The sequence below is a fragment of the Geospiza fortis genome, unplaced genomic scaffold (genome assembly GCF_000277835.1).
Source record: "Geospiza fortis unplaced genomic scaffold, GeoFor_1.0 scaffold172, whole genome shotgun sequence".
NCBI lineage: Eukaryota > Metazoa > Chordata > Aves > Passeriformes > Thraupidae > Geospiza > Geospiza fortis.
The window spans coordinates 5,441,673-5,463,648 of NW_005054309.1; the positions used below are offsets into that span (position 1 = coordinate 5,441,673).

The 21,976-nt window shown below is 41.7% G+C and overlaps 1 protein-coding gene across 1 annotated transcript; it reads right to left on the reverse strand.

The window, feature by feature from the left end:
- Positions 1–13: 13 nt before the first annotated feature.
- MFN1 (mitofusin 1) lies at positions 14–21,595 on the reverse strand. The gene is made up of 17 exons (XM_005419022.3): positions 21,457–21,595; positions 20,497–20,632; positions 19,240–19,402; positions 18,473–18,597; positions 16,935–17,043; positions 14,535–14,642; positions 13,730–13,883; positions 13,539–13,606; positions 9,098–9,219; positions 7,521–7,647; positions 7,137–7,241; positions 5,940–6,042; positions 4,751–4,980; positions 4,149–4,304; positions 3,464–3,660; positions 2,188–2,322; positions 14–1,494 (listed from the first exon to the last, which is right to left on the reverse strand). The coding sequence occupies exons 1-17, from the start codon at positions 21,569–21,571 to the stop codon at positions 1,425–1,427; spliced, it is 2,223 nt and encodes a 740-aa protein (XP_005419079.1). The 5' UTR covers positions 21,572–21,595; the 3' UTR covers positions 14–1,424.
- Positions 21,596–21,976: the final 381 nt, after the last annotated feature.

The following is a 21,976-nucleotide window of genomic DNA, read 5'->3' on the forward strand; positions in this document are numbered from 1 at the left end:
GAACTTACTAGAGCACAGGGGTAGGATTTTTTTTAATAAATAACTGTAGAACACATGCATTGAAAGTTTTATCTTGATACAATGTCAATACAAATGCTCCACAAACAGAGCACTGATACACACTCTGCCCTCACCACACCAAGGCTGGGCTGTTTCTCACTTTCCCTCAAACCCCCAGGACTCCCCATGCACAGTCAGAACAAACACCTGAACACACTGGTGGAACTGCTGTCTTCCCTTAATGCCTCTAGCATTACATCTTACATCTGTTTCCTGATGAGACAGCCCTTAGTTACTTGAAAATAGCAAACTCCTATACCTTAGAGCTCAATCTTTAACTTAGTCAATATTAACACTGCCATAAAAATATATAAATACTCTGAAAAGGCCTTTCTTTTAAAATAATTTTTAAAAGTCTAGTTAGAAAAAAGTAGATGTTGAATGACTGCAGTCAGCAATAGCAGAAGGTTGTTAAAGAGGCTTTGCTGTAGTTGAGCAAAGGTCAAGGACTCCATCACAGCTGCCTGGAGTGTGACCTAGAGCAGACCTGTTCTCCAGCAGAGGGGCTGGGAAGGGAGAGATGGGGTTTCACCATGTCCTGCTCCCTGAATGCAGCAACAGGAGCTCCAGGTCCCTCCTGGCACCCTGAGCCACCCTGCACCAACCGTGCCCAGACCGTCTCAGCACACCCTGCAGTGCCTGGCTGTGAGCTTGGGGCTGTGCCACACCTGAGCTCAGCACCTGACCGTGGTTCTAACCACGTGCTCACAGGCAAAGGACCACTTCACTACTACCAACTGCAAGAAACAGGTTCACTTTTATGTCATCAGTGCCCTCTTGGCTCAAGGATGGAGCCAGAGGAGCCCTGAGCCCAATGCATTTCCTTATTGCAGCTCACCCTCATCTTTGCCGCCTTTCAAGAGGAACTGCTGCCCAACACACTGGCACCTGCTTTCCAAACATCTCAGGAGTTCTTTCCCATGCCACAGTTTGTATTTCCCTTCACTAAACAAAATCACACCCACATGGAAAACCAGCACCCTCCATCCCTGGACAATTCCTAAGCAGCTGAAAGCAGGAGACTGGGCTAAGCTCTTTCCCTGTCTGAGGTCCTGGATGCCAGGAAGTGAGACTTGCCACTGCTGCATACTCATGAAAACCAGTGAGGATTTGGGGTTTTATTGTCAAGTGCCCAAAAAATTTAGTGTTTAAAGGTAATTTTTAACCCAAAATCTGCAAAACGAACATAACACTCCAGAGTACCACAGCTCTACCGTTTGGTTCACCATCAGAGTCCAAGTTTTACAACAACTGTCACCAGAGTAACATTAAAAATATAAATCATTTTCATAGAATAGAAGTGTCACCTGTAAAATTCCTACTTTGCCCTACAAAGGAGCACCGGGAAGGTTCACAATGATGTTTTATTTACTCTTTTGAAGAAAATGTTTTGTGAAGCGATCTAGTTCGTTCTCGAGGTGAATGGCTTTATTTCTGTAAAACAAACAAAAGCAAGGGATTTACTTCAGTGCCCAAACATCCCAAAGGCAGGATCAACATAAGTGTTTCATTTCCATTCGTCTACTCACACCCCCAGCACTAAGAAAACATAAATGCAGGTTTTTAGAAGGGGTGTGTGGGGGCAGATGTTCACCATCAGTGGTGGTGGATGCCCGAGGCCAGCAGGCAGCAGCCAAAGCCAGGGCAGCCTTTCAGCAGGTGGAAAGAACAGGAAACTACAGCTGAGGCTACTTCCAAGTCCTGAACCACCAACTGCTGGAAGTTCCTCCTCTGCAAACACCTACCACTGGCACCAGCAGTACTGCACTGGATGACTCAAAAGAGCACAGCTGCTCTCCTGCTCTGCTCTGCTCTGGGGAGGGGGCTTTGGGAAGGTGCCACCCTCAAGTTACCAACAGGAGACTAAAATTCTGGTGAAATGCCTGTCTCCCCCACTAAAGAGAGACAAGGGTAAAGATGATCTAAGAAATAATATTTTTGGAGGCCAGCTGATTCACTGAGGCAGCAGCATACATTTATTTAACATACCCAGAGCTGTTCAGGGTATCTTTGCATCTCCTTCTGCACCCGAACTAACCTAGTTCAACTCCAGACTGACACAAGCACTGATCATTCTGAAGTCAGCAGGGCTAAGAGATGCTTGTGGTCAGTCACACCAAGACTTACCTCAGCTGCTTGGAGGTGCTTTGTATGTTCTCCAGCTGATCTATTTCTTTGGAAAGCCTAGCTATTTCTTCTTCCAGGTTTTTCTCAGTAATATCCACTTGCTGACAGAGCCGAGCAAAAGTAGTGGCCATTTCCCTAAGGCAAGAACAAGTTTATAATCAGGATTTACAGAAGTTTATGCTAAAAAAACCCCAAAAACCTAAGAAATAAAATTTCATGGCATTGCAGTGTGCAGAACACAGCAATCAAAGTCTCCTTCTATATGGGAGTACAGAACAGCAGAAAGCAGGAGAACTGGGTACTTTTTAAACCAGAAAAAGAAACCCTCAACACACCAAATGCACCTCAGCCCATGCCTACATCGTGCCTGGCCATTCCCACAGAACATCAACAGGTGCAGGTCTGAGATGGGGCTCTGGCTGTGGCAGGAGGTGCCAGAGCAGCCCCACACTGCCAAGCTCAGCACCCTGTGCCACACTGAGCCCTGCTCACAGGAACGTGAGCCCTGTGTAGGGTGAGGAGTGCTCCAGACCTGCCCACCCCACCCTGTTCTAAGATTCCTCCGTGGACAAAGGGAAAACAAACCCAGCCTGGGCCCAGCACCCAAGCTCTCATGCAGGAGACAATGCACCCTCCTCTCTACTGGAGCACTGGTTTGAGTAAAGCTCTTCTATGTCCTCAGAGCTGCTGGACACAGGGATGGATCTATTTCTTCTACTGAAGCGAAACTTTTTACTATCCCTGTTTTTGTTTTCTCTTTCCAAAACACTTTCCCACCTGTCTCTGCCAAGTAATGTAAACTCTCCTCAAACCCCCTCCCACTAAGTGCCAAGGGACACTACAGGTGCCATCAGGCAGGGCCAGTGACACTGGCTTGTCACCATTCTTCTCCTGAGAAGCTGAGAAGCCTCAGAAAAGAAATGTACACAATAATTATCTGATTGCTTTGGAAAGTGGTCTGGATATTGATTGCCAACAGGTGCATCTTTGGTCATTAATTAAAAACAATTCACATGGAACCAATCAATCACCCTCAGCTGTGTCGGACTCTGAGGAGTCAGTCATGAGCTTTCATTATCATTCTTGTTTAACCTTCTGATGTATCCTTTCTCTTTCTATAGTATATAATTTCTTTTAATATAATATAATATCCTAAAATAATACATCAGCCTTCTGAGAACATGGAGTCAAACTCTCATCTCTCACCTCGTCCTGGGGACCCTCACAAACACCACAATGCCTGTGGCAGTGAGGGGCCAGCCTGTGTGACACTTACTGCTGCACCTGGTGGCTGCAGTTGGCGCTGGTGAGGCTGACGATCATCTGCAGCTTCTCAGTGGCGTAGTTCACGAACTGCTGCTTGAAGGCTCTCTCCTTGGCCCGGGTGGTCCAGGTCAGCCTCTCATACAGGTACAGCAGCCCGTACATGCTCAGCGACAATGAGATCAGTTTCCAGCCTACGGTTTTCCAAATCTGAAAAACAAAATCTTCATTAGCTTAAATAAGGTGCTCTACGGAATAAAAGCTAACTTCGCCCATTTTTTAAAAATCATCTCCACAGCCCTTTCACTGGACTTGTTTAAGAAATGAATGTTTTCCATATAATTACTGCAGAGCAATACAGCTACATTCACATGAGCTGGTCCCCAATGGCACAGAGAGTGTGCAGGTTACAGAAGCTTGATGCTCCTCATGAAGAAGCAAAGCTCCAACTAAATTCAAAGTGAAGGAGGTACCATCAGATCACTATTTAATTCAGGCACTGAACACAGACTTCTGGCACAGAGAATACACCCAGCTATCCTCAGAGTGATTAGCCTGGTTCTCACTGTGAACTGACTGTGGGTATCCAGGGCTCATCTGGCCCAATGTCAAGTCCATGGCATGCTCTGTGTTACAACCCAGGCAGGACAGAGCAGTTCAGCCTCGCCACCCCTTCCAGCAGGAAATGTGCTACTTGCCACTCCACCAACAATGATGATGCTCATGGAGGTCCGGGATGTCAGCGAGGCTAAACTCAACACCAAAGGAACCATGAACTCCTCCTGGGGCACGCTGTCGGGAGTTAAGGCGGGAAGGCTGGTGGCAGACGGGGTGCTGGCTAAAGGACGAGGGATCTAGAAGATGGGAACATGGCAGCCTGAGTCAAAAGCATCAGGGAACTACACAGGTGGGGTTTATTTTCATATATTCAGGTTTTGATTTACTTGAAGGAAACCCTTCAGCAGTGAAATCTGCACAAAACTCCTGAGGAGAGAAAAAGGGTCTGTGTAGGGCTGGTTCTGACCCAAGGATCCAAATATTACAAATGGAATAGGCTACTCAAAGGGTTCAAGCCAAAGCAAAACCAACTTGTGTAACAGCTGCAGAAAGTTTAAAAGAGGTTTTCAGTTCCATTCTAAACCTGAATATAATCCAATAAAAACAACCCACACCAAAAATATTTCACACAATGGATCTAGGGAAAGGTAGCAGGAAGCATGTAAATAGCATTGGCACAGAGCAAAAATCAATATGTTCTCATCAAGGTAAAACAAAGCAGACCAAGCTATGAAGGACTTACATGTAGGTTTGGATCTGCTAATCCCTGGAGTACTTTCTGAGCTTGTTTAAGACCCAAGAAACGGTTTACAAGAGAAGTCCATCCCAAAGAAAAGTGGAACATGATATCCTCTTGAAAATCTGCACACAGGCTATGACAGTTTAGATCATAGCTAAGATCAAACTTCCTGCATGGAATTAGCAAGTGGAGCTGATCCTGAACACTAGAAGGCAACAACGGTTTCAGATTTTCTAGAAATAAGAACAAATAGTAAAGATGAGTTAACATTAGAAGAAGAGCATATTCACAAGCAGTATCTCTGCACTGCTGACCAGCTTTATCAATTCAGAGAATCTAAACTGATCCGTTCATTATTTATTTATTTGTAAAATCACTGTCACTTCAGCAGGCAGGATTGACCCTAACAGTGCAGGGAATTCATTGCTCCAATACAGGAAAACAGTCATGAAAATCAACTCACTGCTGGGAAAAAAGGCTCAAATAAACTGAAAGACCTCTACCACTGATCAAAAGATAGGGATGGAGTAAGGAAAAAAGTCCATTTATCCATCAGTTCCATAGTGCCACAGAGAAAAGGCAACATTATAATGTAAGGGGACAGAAAGGTTCATGTAATTTCATGATCTTGCTCTGAATCTTTTATTACCAGGAACAGACCAATAGAGATGGATGTGCAATAAAGTTACTACTTATTAAAAAAAAAGGGGGGGAGTGTACAAATCCTCTGTGAAATAAACTGTTTTGCTTTCTGGGTCTGGAGGAACCTAGGGAGAGCATTCTACTGCAGGAACATTTTCTAATAATTAGTGTATTTGGCATGTCTCTCGTTGAAGCCAAATTTTAAATAGGTTTATAAAAGGATTAGATGAGTTTCCAAAGGACAAGTCCATTACTACTTGCTTAAGCCATTAATCCAGATGCAGTGTACCAGCTCAAAAGTCCGTAAAATGGAGAGGGATTGCTATATTTACCTTGGTTCATTATCTTCTCCCCCAGCATCTGTTACTGGCTAGTATCAGAAACAGGGGACTGAGCTAAATACTCAGTCCTGGTCTATCATGGCTTTTCTTTTATCCTTTATAGCATCAATGTTAAGCATAATCAGAAGGAAAATTCTTTTAAAACTGAATTTTTTTAGATTGTCTTCCTTTAAATGTGAAGTGTTACCATTCCTCCTCCCTCCTCCTACCAATCATCTCCTGCTGGGACTGGTGCATTGACTGGTTGACTTCACTGGAGCAGCGCTCAGCCAGGTTCTTTCCCAAACCGTCTTCTATATGTTTGTTCAGTTCCTGAAGTGCCACAAAGAACACAAGCTCATCAGTTTGTGTTTAGCCCATCAGTTAGATTTTATGGGGCAGGAATATGTTACACACTAAGCACTGTTATTTACAGTGGGAAGAAAAGCATGTTTCCATGGAAATACCTTGCTTTCCAACTGCACACTGGGACTGAAAACCTAACTAAAGTAACACAGGAAAGATTTCCCTAGGACTGTAAACATTAAAAGGCATAGAAGTCTGTACTTTTCACTGTGACAGTGAAAAGCAAACCACTACCTACTGCCCTGGGCAAAGCCCCTACTGTGTCATTTGATGGGAGCCAATTCCACTGCTCTGCATAGGGACAAACCCATCCCACCAACTCCCATGGGGGCTTGCTCAGGATACTCTGCTGAGGTGAACCAGCACAGACTGTCCTGAAAATGCAGCACTCCCAGGTGATCAGCCAGGCTGGAACAGCCTGAGATTGATCAGCCAGGCTGGAACAGCCTGAGATGAGCTCAGCTGGTTGGAACATGGTGCCGTTAACACCAAAGTTGTGGGTTTGATCCCCATATGAGCCATCTGTGTAAGAGCTGGACTCAGTGATCCTTGTGAGTCCCTTCCACCTCAGAACATTCTGGGACTCCAGGGGGGAACTATGGCAGTCAGCATCATCAGCAAAGTCTGAGCACAAGAGGCAAACACAGGTACCTGTTCTTTAACTTAAAGCACTAGGCTTGAGAGGGAATTTACAAAATTAAAAAACCCCAAACCAATTTTTATTAGAAGTGTTGAGTATTTGCAACTTATTTTATTTTTGGATCTATTTGATTTTAGGAGTAGAGAAAATTATTGATGCAAAGTCTTATTTACTGGAAGTGAAGATTTGAAATTAGGAACCACTCTACTACTAAAAAAATGTTTAAAAAATTAATTTCTTTCCAAAAACAAAGCAGAAAATATTTTAAACCTTTTTCAGTTTTGGGTAGAGATATGCACATGTCAGCAAGCAAAAATCCTGCAATGCTCAAGTCACATAAAATCTAAGCAATTTATGAAAATACAGAAGTAGAAATTAAGGGAAAGACAAAGATGGCTTCAAACCATTCAAAAAAACTTACTGTCTTATAGAGCTTCAATACTTGAGGAGAAGGGTGGAAATCAGAATAAAATTCATCAACTAAAACTGAAAGCCGGCAAATCTCATCAGTCATGGCAGAGGAGACCTGGAAGAACACAGGAAATACATAAAATGTTTCTGCTACCTTTTCCAGACAGAGTGAGAACAGACAACTGCATGAACTGTCCCAAGAAATCATTCAATGATCTGACAGTCAGGAAAGATTGCCATTTTAAGCTTTTGTTTTTTCTTTTCTTTTTAATTGAAAAAGGAGTGTTCTGACATTTCAAACATATTTCCTGAGAAGGGTGGACTGCAGAAGGAGCTGCCTGAGAGAGGAGGCAACACCTGGATCTGAGAAGTTGTTCCCACTGCCTTTACTTACTTTGTTTTCGACTTCCTCAGTAACGCGTTTGATCTTTTCCTTGGTGTCTTCTGTCAAAATGTTCAGCTGATTTCTCACAAAGTCCAGTCTGTCCTTCTGATCTTCTCGCTCTTCCATGGATTGGACTCTAACCCAGCAGAAAGGAAATCACCATCACCACCATGTATTCCCCCAGCAAAGAAACAAGCCCTTAACCAGGATCAGCCAGCTGATGGTTTCTGAGCAGCCAGGGGGAATCCCAAGTGACACTGGCTGCCCAAAGCAGAGGCACTGCTCCAAGAAGGGCTGGACACAGCAGTTCCATGTGCACGAGCATTCAAAGGCTGTGCTGAGCAAACACAACTCAAAACCAGCATTTTGATTTAGAATTGTCATCACTGTATTGTCACATAATTACAACTAAAAAAGGTGTGGGGAATCAGAGGCCTTTAATAACTCATCGACCCTGATTTTAAAAAAGGGTAAATCTGATCAAACTGCTTCTCACAAACAGCACTCAGCCACTTGGTCTGATGACTCTGCAAAGCAAAGGGGACATGGTAGAAACCAACCTTGTCACAAACAAGTCTCTTTAGAATTCCTTGACCTATCACTTAAACAAAAATTCCTGAAAACCTGGAGCAATTTCCTCTTGAAGGGTCACCAGAAACAAATAGCAATTCAAACTAAGAGGCATCACCACAGACATTTTGGTTAAGTCAACTGACAGAAAGAAGCAGAATATCAGAATATTTTCAAACATTTCACAGCATGTTTTCATGGGATCTGACAACGTGAGACAAGCCAGTATGTAAACAGGCAGTCTGTAAAAACTGACATATTCAGGGAGATGAGTGTGTTTGACAGCACAGTGAAGTCTGTTGAAACACAAAGACACATTATTGACAGGCAGGAAGGAGATGGATGGGAAGGATTAATCGTGACAGCAAGTTCACTGTGTACAAGAGACACAAGGTGGCAACAAAAGTGAGGAAAAACTGCACACATGCAAACCTCAAAGGATACATGAAGCTACCAGACAGAACAGATGAGCTGCTATCATTAGCACTAAAGGATTACATGAGTGAAGAGAGAAAAAGGGTATTTAAGGATGCAATCTGGAAAGGGCCAGAGGCCAAGCCTCTGTTAGCTTGGGCTCATCTCATTCCTTACAGTATTCCAATCACTTGCAAATTAAAGCATCTACATTCTTCCATTTTTACTCTTCACTGTAACTGTTAAAGAAAATATAATAGGCTCAAACATCATCTCTGAAATGCTGCATATCACTAGAAAAACTTAACATTTTAATTATTTCTGAAAAAAAGACTTGAAAACACACAGATTGCAAATCAGTAACAAACACCAAAGTAAACCAAGATCCCTGAACAGAAATCACAGACCAAGAACAGAACTGAGTGGGCAAGTGAACAATGGTAAGACTGACATACTGACATACCAGGGAAATAGTCTGTTTCTTACCAAGCAGAAAGAGTGGATTTTAAAGTCCATAATGGCCCAAGAAAATCACCAGCCCAGAAATGGCTCCTCAGATGATCTGGACAAACCATATCCAACCAGCCCTCCACCCCACCTACCTTTTCTCTGCTGCTGCAACGTTTATGGTGTCCATAATGTTTTTCACAGTATCTATTATCTGTTTAGCTCTGATAGTGTGCTGTTCAAACTTGGTTTTCACGGCTGACTGCGAGATACACTCCTGCGAGGGGCCCAAGCCACAACACATTACTGCAATTCCATGCCAACACCATCAGGAATTTCACTGTCAGAAAGCACATGCTGCCAATTTTACCATGAACTTAAACCAGTGGGAAATAAAAAGGGAGAAAGTATAAAGAAATTAAAAGACAACAGAAGCTGAAATCTCAAATGAATCTATAGCAGCAAATCTGCCTTCGTGTCCATTCACAGTAATGTGCATAGGTTTTCATTCTTTTAAAATAAAGTAATAGTGTAAAAAAAAAAAAGAAAACTCAAATGAATACATAAGATAAATCTATCTCTTCAGGAAATTTTCAAAACCATCTATTTGGAATTACAAATGTCAAATACAAACGCTAGCAATACGGCCTGGCTTGAGTTTTATTTGTTGCACTACAGTCTTACTTTCAAGAGGCAATTCTGTCAATTGAATTTGACATTTTCGTGTCAATACTGACCATCCAGGAACAAAATATACAATTAGGAATAAGAAACAAGGGTTTTCTCATGGGATAAATAAAAGTTAAGTAGTCCTTAAATATCAGTTTGTTCACATATTATTGAAGAGTTAAATGAGTAAGTAGGAAATGCTCTAACAATTCAATTTCTAATCAATCTTCAACATGGAACAGCAATTCAGAAACAGAGGACAGTGACTGAAGAACTCCTGTGTTTGAAGGGAAGAAAGCAAGCAGCTGACTTCCTTAAACCAGATCAATGGGATTTTTAAAATTGTTCCCCATCTGTGGATTCACCTTTCATGGCACAGGTTTGGATGGCTTTTAGAAGACTTGCCTATGACCTTAGCATATGCCGTAATTACAAATCTCAGCTATCTAAAAATAATAGATGAAAACAAAATAAACAAAATGGATAAAACAGTCCCTGTTCCTCGACGAAGCAGATCTAGAAATCAGCAATGAAAGGCCAGAGTTTTTTAAATATCAGCACATTGTAAGAGCTAGACTAGGCACAGAGCAGAGTCTTCCCAACATTAGTATGTGGTAGGTAAAAGGATGACAATCACTCACAACACAATCAGAAAATCCAAGTTAGAGCACTAGGAAAAACACAAAGGTTAGTTAAACGGTGGGGAAAGATAAGAGGGGGACAGCAGCAGTTTTGCTGTTAGTCTGTACATAAGTATTTACTGAAACCAAGATGAACTGTTTCAACAGTCTAACCAAAGCCAGTTACCTTCCAGCCCAGTGCCAGCATCACAGGACAGTTGTTAGTGCCCAGAGTGTTTTGTATCCCATCCCTGGGCAGAGCTGGGGAAGGGCTCTGCAGTGCTGCCTCATCCCAGCTCTGCCAGCCAGGAGTTCTCTTCCACCCTCCTCACTCCTCCACTGCTTCCCACACCAATACTGCTGCCAGCACTTTGAGAAACTTGAGAAGCACCCCAGCCTAAGGCACGGCGGGGTTGGTTTTATGTAGGATATCCTCTAGGCATTACTGCACACAGTGCAGGGCCCAGGCATTTCTTTGCTGTTTTAATAAGGTATTCTGTGTACCTCAGTGTAAAATTTCAGGAAATACACTGACCACTTTCTATTATTCCCTAGTATAAAAAATCCAGCACTGATCCAAGAATTCAATGCTTTTAAGACTGCCTCTCTCCTTTCACTTGTTGCAATACAGCTGACATAGTAGCATCACATTTTAAAGCTACTACATGAATCTCTAAAATCTTAATTTTCCCACTGCTTACAAGTGTTTCTAGTAATGCCTGCAGCAGGTTTTTTTTAGCAACTTCAACCACCCTGTGCTTTGCAGACAAACATGTTTCATCTAGTTTCAGAATGATTTTTGCCCTCACACTAAAGTCTACATAAACCTTACAAGCCTTCCAAAATTAGTCCAAGTTTTTCTCGTATCGCAACTAACTAGCACCGGTGGGTTGTTTCTAGATTTATTTTTTAAAATATTCTATCTATACTGAGCTCATATCAGTCCTGGAATGAACAGGCTTTCCCATCAGGGAACTGATACTAAAATCAGGAATGTGGAAGTACTGGAGAAGTAACAGTTCCTCTTCTCAGCCCATATGGAGAAGAGGGAAAAGCTGTCCAATTTTAGTGATGACAAAAGCAGGGTGAGAGAATCCAGGAGGAGCAAACCCAGCAGACACAGCCAGGGGAAACAAGGCACATGTGGACAGGTCTGTGAGGTGACAGATTACTGAGAGATGTGAGCTGGACAGAAAAGTGAGAGATGTTTGGGAAGTCTGAGGAGAGCACCTGCACAGGACAAGGAGCTAAAGGCAAGACAGACTGAGGCAGGGGAGGAGTCAGTGTTTGATGAGGACAGACAGAAGCATCTGTGCTCTCATCCCTTCCTTTTCACACACTGCAATGTAACCACAGTGCTGGGACTTGCAGCTCCTCTGTCAGGAAACAGACCAAATGCAAAGTGCTTAGGCTGTACTCAGGGCTGTACAGCATCTGAGTTTGGTCTGGCAGTGCACAAGGCACGGTATCAGTGAGGATTTCACACAAAGTTCTCCCTGCAGTCTGAAACTCCTCATTAAAACAGAGCCTAGAGCTGGCAGGCAGAACTGATGACAACAGCATGCTGGTGTCAGCTACTTTATCAGCTCAGGTGACAGTAATTTGAGTATTAGGTCTGAAAACTTCAGACCTGGTAAACCATTTCAGTCTCAGCCTTGCTTTAAAAGTGTGTAAGCTGCCACTGTAACTTAGATAACTGCCACAAAACAGGAATGTGAAGGAGGCTGCAACAGCAAGTGCTCAAAATTTAAACTGCTTGGGCAATCTTAATTCAGCACAGTTGTCATTCTCTAAATTATGGGATCACACTCCTATTCAAAGCCATTAATAATGATTTTAGGACAAAACACAGCTGAGCAGGGAAAAACACTGCAGAATCCACTACTCTCACTGTTGGAGTCAGGTGCGCAGCAAATATAACACACTAGGAAAAAAGAGAAAACGTTGATTTAAGGCCATGCAGCGCTGTCACAGAATTGTTCCTTGTCCCAGCCTCTGCCACAGACCCTTGTCATGATTGTGATCCTGTGACAGATACTTCTAATTGTGGTGGCCAACTTGAGTCTGTGACATCTGATTTACAGATGTGCTAAGCACTCAAAGCATCACATCATTTAATAAGTCATCATCCATCTTCATATTGAAATATTCTAAGTGTTGAGTGCTTAACTATAATTATAAGAGATTTTGTCAAAAAAGCTTTGGGTACAGCGATGGCAAAATACAATAAAGAACAATAACTGATTTAGAAGTTCGGTTTCCACTTTCTTCCTGCTGGCTTAAAGTTTCCTATTATGGTTCTGAGGACAAAAATTGAAAAAAAACACGCATGTTTGACTCCAGCTAGAGACACAAGAAATGTCATGTCTCATGCAGCCAGGCCCTGCCAGTACCCTGAACCCAGCATTTCAACACTTCAGTCACCTATCAGAAGAGTGTGGATAAGGATTAAATTTAGTCTGACACTTTCTTGCTTATGCAAGACCAAATCAAGCTATTATTTTAAAGCCTTTCTCATATACACACATGATTACATAATTCAGTTCTCCTAAGGTTAAATGGGTTTGTTGTAATGCAAGAAAGACTTTTCAGAGGCAGTTTGATTCTTTTTTTAAAATACTCATATACAAAACCACTGAGGGATACCCAAAAGGCTTCCTTAAGATATACAAGAATGGCTTTAGTTAATTAAAGTTATCAAATTTAGCAAGTAAAATGGATCCTATCATAAAGAAACAACTCAACTGTCTAGCCAGTTCTACTTCTGTAGAAACTGTGAACTCTAGCCATGAATATGGCTAAACTGAGGTGGAAAGGTGGATTCTGTACAGCACAAAGGATGCAAGGAGAGTGTTAATGATCAGAACAACAGAGCTAAGAGGTACATAATGGTGATAAATTCAAAACTCTGGCTTTAGAAATGAAAGTAAATTTTTAGATTTACATTGATGAAACTAAATTTCTTACTGCAAACATTCACCAGCACATGGCTGTAAGTGATACATTTGTTTCAAGACCATAATTTCTTCTCACACAGACTATATTGGTCTTGAGATCTCAGAACATGGGCTAAGAGTTTTGGTTCCCTTCCCTCACTGATATAATTCTCCCTTCCAAAAACTACCTGCTACTCAAGGTGAGAAGGTATGAACAGAACCCACAGAAAAGGCAAAGCTGCAGATGGCTTAAATACATGACACTCCTCCACTTGCTAATATGGGTAATGCTCAGTATAATCAAGCTAAGCATAAGAAAAAGCTACCTTTACAATAAAAAACAGGCAGTTTAAAAAGCCCATCATAAATACCTCAAATATCTGCTCAAAATGCTGAAATTCTTGGAACCTTGTTTGAAATCCTTCAGCAAGTGCTCCACCTGTGGAACAACACACTATAAGGGAGACAGCAGTATCTCACAGCAGGCACTGCATCTTAAATAAATTTATCAGGTTTTATAGTGTTTTTCTGCATTTGAGGAAAAGCAGGAGTTGCTACCCACCACTCTCTGGCATTCCTTGGGCCTTTTGTGTCCTGGCACTCAGAACTTCTTTTGCTGAAACAAAAAAGATGCGATTCCTTGCTTCCACAGGATCAATAACTTTGAGCTCATCGACCAGGAACGTCAGACAGCGCTCCATGTGCTGCCTACGCACCTAAGGAAAGGTAAAAAGCTCATGAACAAAAGGCAAAGCCTGAGCTGTGAGCACATCACAACATCACAGGCAGAAACAGATGCTGAACCACCCTCTGAGAGCAGATGCCTGCCAACCCCACAGAAGCAGCAGCTGCTTTTACTCCTTTAAACAGACCTGGACACAGCAAAACTTCCTTCTACAACTGCATTTACGTAAGTCAGAGATCTCAGCCAGTTTCTGGGGTAAACCCTTCATTCCCCATACATGGAGAAATAATTCTCACTGCAAGCTGGCTGCTGTTGGCAAGATCTGAAGATACAAACTGTTCCCATCTAATGCTGCACTTTCCCAGCTACTCCATACAGGTATAAATGCATAAACTGCATAAAGGCTGCACTATCACTGCAGAAACAAAAGGTAATACAAATAAGATTAAAAAGCAAGCTTAACTGTGGAGGAAAAAGGTTCTAAAGAAGTCTCCCATTTTATTAATTGCCTGCATTACTGTCATTTGAATTGCAAGTTACTTTTCGGTTTGAATGAGAAATAGGTTATTTCCATTTTCTGACCATGTAACTTAGCCTTTTATTAATAAGACAGAGCTGGTGTTTCCATATTAATACATATTAATTAACTGTCAACCCATGTAAGAGCCATCAATTCACTCACATCTTCCATGTATTCTGGCTCTGATGCAGAGGCATCCCATCTGTTATTGAGGATGAAGATGTTTGGCTTGGAAAGTCGTTCATTCACTTTATGGAAAAAATGTTTCTCCTAAGAATTAAAGCACAAACAGAAAATTTCCCAGACATCCAAACCAGAGTCATGCATTCTTCTGTAACAGATTCTGAAGTTTATCCAGCTTTTTAGAAACTTATTATAAAGAATTCATCAGTATAAAAACCCACAGGTATTCAGCACATAACAGGCTTAGGGGAGTTCAAAAGTCATCAAATGTCTTAAAACTGATGCCAGTGCTAGTCAAAGACACTGCAACTTTCTCTAAAAATTGGTAAAAACACAAACTAAGAAAACTTCCAAAAATAGTTCAAGAAACACTGATGTCTGACTAAAACAATGAAGTCTCCCTTACCTGAACTACCAAGATGCTCCTGCTAACCCTGTCAAATCTAGTTCTCTATCCAGATAATACAACATCTAACTATTCCTCAGCTAGCCAACATCAGCTTGAGCTACAGAGAAATAACATTTCCTGCATGAGGACATATGGTTGAGACACAGAATAAAAAGTCATTGATGAATGTCTTAATTTAACAAAATTAAGTGTATTTAGGCCTCCTGGCTGCACCTACCACCCATTATTGCTGTTAACAGAGTCATAATGGGTAAGTCGTGATGGAGTGAGTCCCCACTCAGCAAAGCTGAAACAGAAGAGATCTCTGTGCTGCCATAAACTTTTCCAGCCTGCAGCAGGACACCACAACATATCCTGGACACAGCACTGGAGACCCATTATTCTCCATCAGCTGGGAATAAGCATGTGCAATCCAGATCACTGCCGCAAAAATCAGAACTTTGTCTAAGGAGAATTTATGAGGGAACGGGGGAAGAATCACATTTTCACCAAAAAAAAATCCCTGGTAGTGTGGCAGAATAATGCCAAGTATTCTCAAACCTGTTATGGTAAGAGACAAAAGCAATGCTTTTAAGGAGGACAAGAACTTTTTAGTTGTCAAAAGCTTTATCTGCAGGATAACTTATGTTGTCATACAGCAGTGAGATGTTAACTGAAATAAGTTTTCTTTTTCCTTTAATTAAAGACCCCAGCAATTGTGTTATACACATAATGTAAACAACTTACAGGTTTTGTCCATACTAAAAGCCTCAAAGTGTCACTCATGTGCACAACAGAGAAGACATGGCCACAGTGGAGCCAAATCCTCCTTGTCTGGAATGCTTTAAGAATTTTCTTTTTCTTCTAAACTACATCTCTTGTATTTGACTCTGTGCACTCAGCTCAGAAGATGGAAGGCAATGTTTTTGAACTTGCATACTTCTCAGACTTCTACTAAACTATTCTAATTTGCTAGAATGCAAAGAAATACTGTCTTTGCACACTCAGTTCTTTACTGTATTGAAAATTGTCTCAACAGTTAGGAAGTTCAGACCTTTCAGGTGAGAACCATGCTCAGAACAACCAGAGCATATTATTTGTCTGCAGTAGGCTTATTAAAAATCATCAGGAATTTCCTCAGTAGTCTTACCCTGCATTCTAGCAGTCACACTTGCAATAACTTAGAAACCTTTTATTGTCAGCATCCACAATACTTAATTTAGTCAAAATTGGAGATCACTACAAAATTACACCAAATTTCTGGTCTTGTATTTTGATTATTGCAACAACTGCTCTGCCCATCTTAAATGCTCTCCTGGCTTTTACAAGTCCTACAATATTTAGGCTGCAAGGTTCAGAGAATTCTTCTCTCTCCTGAAACAAGGCTTTACAGGACAAAGACATTAAAATATCTTCAGCTCTCCACACTGCACAGAACCCTTGTTGCTCACACCTTCCTCAGAAGAAACACAGCCCAGTGAGGGGAACCTGCAGCACTCATCCTCAACACAAGGTGTGTCAAGGAATTCACCCTGTCCTGAGAGAGGAACAAGACAGGAACTCAATTCCTTTCACCCAGTTCGTGTATTTTACTGAATTTATGCAGCATTTTTGGATATGAAACACTCCTTAATTTCTCTGATAATACAAGTGTCTTCAGTCCACAAGTGTCTTCTTCTGTTGGTAACAAACACCAACAAATTGCAAGGCAAGACAAGCACTCCATCATCCATTTCTCAAAAACACAATTGAACTGGAAAGGATGACAATCATGACACCCAAGGCAGAGAAAGCCAAAGCAGTCAGAAATTTAAATTTTGTTCTCTGCTCCCTAGTGAGGGATATACATTATTCCTTGCCTCCCACCCCCAAGTCCTATTCCCAAGACCTAAGTGCAGTGACTCACCTTCTGTAAAGGTCTCAGCTATTCTACTTATGGAACTGCTGAATATTTAAATGAAGAAGGAGCATAAAATCATTGCACATCATACCGTGTTCATGAGAGTTGATTCAGAATTGGCAACCAAGACAAACACATCAGCATCTAAGCAGAACTTGTCAATCCAGCTGTCCAGTTCTGTAGTGACATCTGTGCCAGGACTGTTGAGAACAAAACCACAAACTCTTATTTACACAGCAAAGAAGTAGTTGATTTTTATAAACTGATAAAAATAGAGTGGAAATGCCTAAGGGCCTTGCAAGAAATTACAGACGTTTGTATCTCGAGGCTGATGCCTACCTCAGACTTAAGATAAACACTGCACAAGCCAATTACCATCTAGAATTTATCAGACACTTGATCATTAGACTACCTATTCATTCCAAAATGCAATTTCTGATTAGTAAGTATGCACATATAATTAACTGCCAAGTGAAGTGACAGGCAGTCCATCAGAAACCCAGACAGCCTCACACAATGCTTCCCTTCCTTGGATCCTAATTTTAATCAGAAGAGACTGTAGTTCACAAAACATTTTTTTCATTAATAAAGTCCAAATTTAAAGCAATATGCTTTGTAAGCTGTGCACAGATTTAAGAAGAAACCAAAATGAAGTTAAAACTACAGTGCTATCCGTTTAAAAAACATTAAGTGGAATACAAGCAGTAAGTCATGTTTGCAACACCTAAATTATTGTGGTTCAAATTTTCTCAATTTAACAGTGAAAGGATGATTTGCTCTTTTCAAGTACCAGCTCTCTTAGAATATATTCTCTTCTCTTTCCCCTTTAGCAGAAGAGGCTGTACAGACCCAATATCATGCACCCAAGGAAATAATAACAAACTCCAAGTGATTTCAAAGTACAAGACAGAAATGGAACAAAAACCACTGCAATTTATTAGAATACACTCTTGAGTGTTGTTTTCTTGAAGAAATCATACTTAAAAATTCACTGACACCTGTGTGAATTACTCTCAAATTCAGTATTTATTGATTTACATGCCAGGTACAGATCACCTGAAGGTTTGAAAAGCTACTGTAGGTTATAATGCAGTGGCCAGAAATAAGGGCATTTAGCATCGACCAAACAACCACTTCCAGAACTCTTTAAACACATCAACACATAGGAAATGCCAGCCTAACACAGGGCACACTCAGCTGACATAGTCAAAACTACATTTTGAGGTCACCCATTACTTTGGTACGTAGGCACTGCAACTCGTATCAGAAGCTTTTAAAAATGAAGTCCACATTGTTTATACTTCACATGATCAGGCTGAAGCATTTCAAGAAAGGAAATGGGCAAAAGGTTGTTGCTGAAACAACCCTATTCACACTTCCACTTAAAGGTAGAGTATCCTCAGCCAAAAGCTATTCCCTTTTTCAGCTCAGTCACAAGACACTCGTCTGTTCCAACTGCTACAAGGGCAGAATCAGGAGGGTGATGACAAGCAGCACATAAAAAAGAACAAACTCTGTCCTTTCAGACAAAAAATCCTTTCAAGAATTTTGAATCTAAACCAATCTCTTTTCTAAACATTGTAATGGCTAATATCCTTAAGAAAATATTTACTAAAACAGAAGAGATACCTGTCCACTATAACCAGATCATCTCTCAGCAGGGCACACTTGGACTTGGGCCAAAAGACATGGACCAGACAGCCAGCCTTCAAATCTTTATCCATGTGAAGTGCGTGAGCCAGCTGATTGACTGTCTAGAGAGAGCATTAAAAAGAACACCAACATGAATATGTACCTCAAGTCTGTAAAGCAGTCTAACTCAGTTCTCAAGCACAGTTGGACAGGATCTATCTTGAAGAGGGTAACAGAGTTCATACTTTGTTCTGGTGAATAGCTGTGATTTTTTTCTTGAAGCTCTTCAACTCACCAGCATCTAAAGAACAAGCTGTGCCTTGAAACTCAGACAAGAGTTTCTTTCGAGCCACAAATGTTCCCTACAGGGCTGGACTGTGTGCTACTGAGCATCATCATGAATTTGCCTCAGAGGTTTAACAAATCAGAGTACGCACTTCACTAAGATAAGCACCATCAGTCCAAATGAAGGGCACATTCCAAATTCTTAATTAGTAACAGGACTTACTGAGTCCTATAAAAATAAATCACTCAACACATGCTATGCTACAATGAGACACATGCTAGTTGTTTCTCTAGAACAGCCAAGAAAGCTGCGCAGCAGAGCACTTTCATTAGTTTGCTCTTCCCTCTCAAATAAGAACTTTAAAATGCAGAATGAGTGAGCCTTATACTTTTGTTGGACTTTAAACTGTTGTTAAAAAAAAGACTCTTTGAGAGTCAGTTCCTGTGAAAACTGGCATGAAATCATCCAAGAAATGTACCTTGACGCTCCTCTTTTCATCTGATCCTTCTGTCATAAGATAAGCCTTATCTCCATCAGTCCCTTCCACACTGAGGAAGCAGTTTGTTGTATGGCCAATCCCACTGGGAAGTACCTTGTCCCACAGCATTGCATTAATGACTGAACTTTTCCCACTGCTTGTTCTAGAGGGATAGAAAACAAAAGTGCATTAAACACACCGTTGTGCTGAACTGAATGCAGCAGCCCCACAGAGCACAGGCTGGTTGGGGTACAGAGCTCCAGCCAGGAGAGAGTGGGGAGTGCTCATCCAGAGGAACTGGTCACCAACTCCCCCTTCTGCAACAACTTCAAGTCCTCAGCAGTGTCCTACTTTGCACTGACCCTCTACCCCTTACCCAGAAATATCTGAGGTTTAACTATTACACAACAGCATAAAGTTACATCGACTGTAACTCGGTTTTGAACTACTTCCAGCAAAAGTTCAGTGCTCACTGTACAACAGTTCACAAATTTATTCAAAATGCCAGAGGGAGAGTGGAGCTCTCTTTGTCCTGCTCAGAACTTTTTCCCTTTGCAGAAGGGAAACTTTTAACACACATCACAGCTTGTACTCAATTTTTAACTTTTTGAAATATCAAGGCTGAGATATAACTCATTTCTTTATTCCAGAACTTTTTATAGCTTTTCTTTAAATAACTAAATTACTTTTAGGAAAATGAAGGCAAGAGCACTGTTGTACAAGTTTTTCCCAATACTATCACAGAATTTTTAGAACCATGAAGATTTACACTCCAAAAATATGTTTAAATGTAAGGACAGACAAATCAATTCCCTGAAGCAAAGTGGAGTAGCAGACCACATTGCTACTGCTGTCCTTAAAATCATCACACAGATCTATCAGACTGATGTTACAACCAACCAGGAAACTATCTCTGTTTCTCTTCAGCTGCTTATAGATGAACAGCTCCAAGTTTACTTCTTCAGCACTTCTAATCAAATACAAAAAAAAAATCCTATGCAGAAACAGTCCAGAACAACAACAACAACAACAAAAAAAACAAAACAAAAAAGATCAAAACAAAAAACAAACAAACAAACAAACAACAACAACAAACCCAAAAAACCTAAACAAAACAAACCACCACCAACAACAAACAAACAAACAAACAAAACAAAAAAAAAATTAAGACAAACAAAACCACCACCTTAAGAAAAAACCCAAAAGCCATTCTGGAGAACAGGACAACCTCCAACCTTCTTACGTAAAAAACATTACCTGCCAAAAAACGCCACTTTCATGTGTCTCCGTGAGAGAACCTCTCCAATGACTGCCAACTTGTTTTTATATGCTTGTATCTTTGCTAGTTCATCTTCTGTTGCTATATGATCGAGCTCTGGGTTCTTGTATGTGGCTACACACAGAAAGGAAAAACATAAAAGCAATCACATACAGAGAACGTGTTCTGCGATACAAGGTGTAAGCAATCAATACTTAACATGCCAACTGCAAATTTTAATTACAGCGGTTAAACAAGACAAGAAAAACCCCACTACAGACACTGATACCAGCCCTTATCATTTGACAGCTCTGCCACAAGCACTGGTGAAATCATGACATAAATCACTTCAGATAAATCACCAACCCAACCAGTGATGCACTAACCCTGTGAACACAGCCTGATGGGCTCATGTGCCCAGTTCCTTGGGACACCTGCTTCCTTCAGAAAGTAAAGCCAGGACCTCCCATAGATTCACCAGCTAAGCTGGGCTGTCTTGCCCCCACAGAGCTCATTGGGATGATGAGCAACCCGCTCTGTGTGGCCTCACACATTCCATGCTGCTAAACCCTCTGAGGGTGTGACCAGTGGTTCCCTGCATTGCATCACTGATGCACCTCTCTGCTGAAGAATGGGAGAACCTGTTTGTCCCTCCTTCTGTGCAAGAGAAACTGCCACAGAACTGTCAGGCCAGAGTGGTTAAGCTTTCACCCTCATGGAAAAGAGACCAAGCTGCCAATCCAAGTGAGTTAATCAGCTTTTCAGGTATGTAGCAATGCCAGGCATTCCTTCCAGCATAAGATGAAAAAAAACTCAGTGTCAAATGAAAAATGTGACTATTTCTGAAACTGCACGTTTATACAAATAGCACAGTAACAGCTAACATAAGGTACATTATGCTGCAATAAAACATACTCAGAACAAAGGACAAGGCCCTCGTGTTTAAGGGGAAAGCTCACCTTCCACAAACGCTGCTCCCTCAGTGACATACTCCAACAGCTGGTCGAAGATGGCAGTGATGGTCTTTTTGGCCAGCACAAAGTGCTTCAGTGGAGAGACAGAGGCTTCTGCCATGCTGTAGCTGCAAGGAAAGGTGCATCAAGTGACCAAACACTCCGTACACCCAGCTAATTAAAACCCATACACTGCTCACACAGCCATTAGAAGCAAAACAAACCAAAAACGCCTGAAGCCCCAAATCAAAGCTCTAAACTCCAAAGGGTAGTAAACTCAGTTTGAGCTGTTTACTCTGCTCTCCTCTCCTCTCCTCCTCCCTACAAGCACCAAGAGCAGCTGGCGAAACTCGGGGGCAGGCTTGAACTGATCCGGTGCTATCTGTCCCGGAAACACGAGGCTTTCCCCTCATCAAACACGGCTGAACCGTCCGCGGCTCAGCGCTGTCCCGCCGGCCAGCGAGGACGGGCCCCGCTCCCCCCCGGAGCCCCAGCTCGGTGCGGTCAGGCCGCGGGGCAGGGGGGG

Bases quoted from the DNA above. Each gene is read 5' to 3' on its own strand.
- MFN1 (XM_005419022.3), bottom strand. From the start codon at position 21,571: ATGGCAGAAGCCTCTGTCTCTCCACTGAAGCACTTTGTGCTGGCCAAA. The intron at 20,633-21,456 runs GTGAGCTTTCCC...TTCTGTGTGTAG, and splicing joins GGGAGCAGCGTTTGTGGAAG to CCACATACAAGAACCCAGAG. The intron at 9,220-13,538 runs GTATTTATGATG...GGCCCCTCGCAG, and splicing joins ATTTTGAGCAGATATTTGAG to GAGTGTATCTCGCAGTCAGC.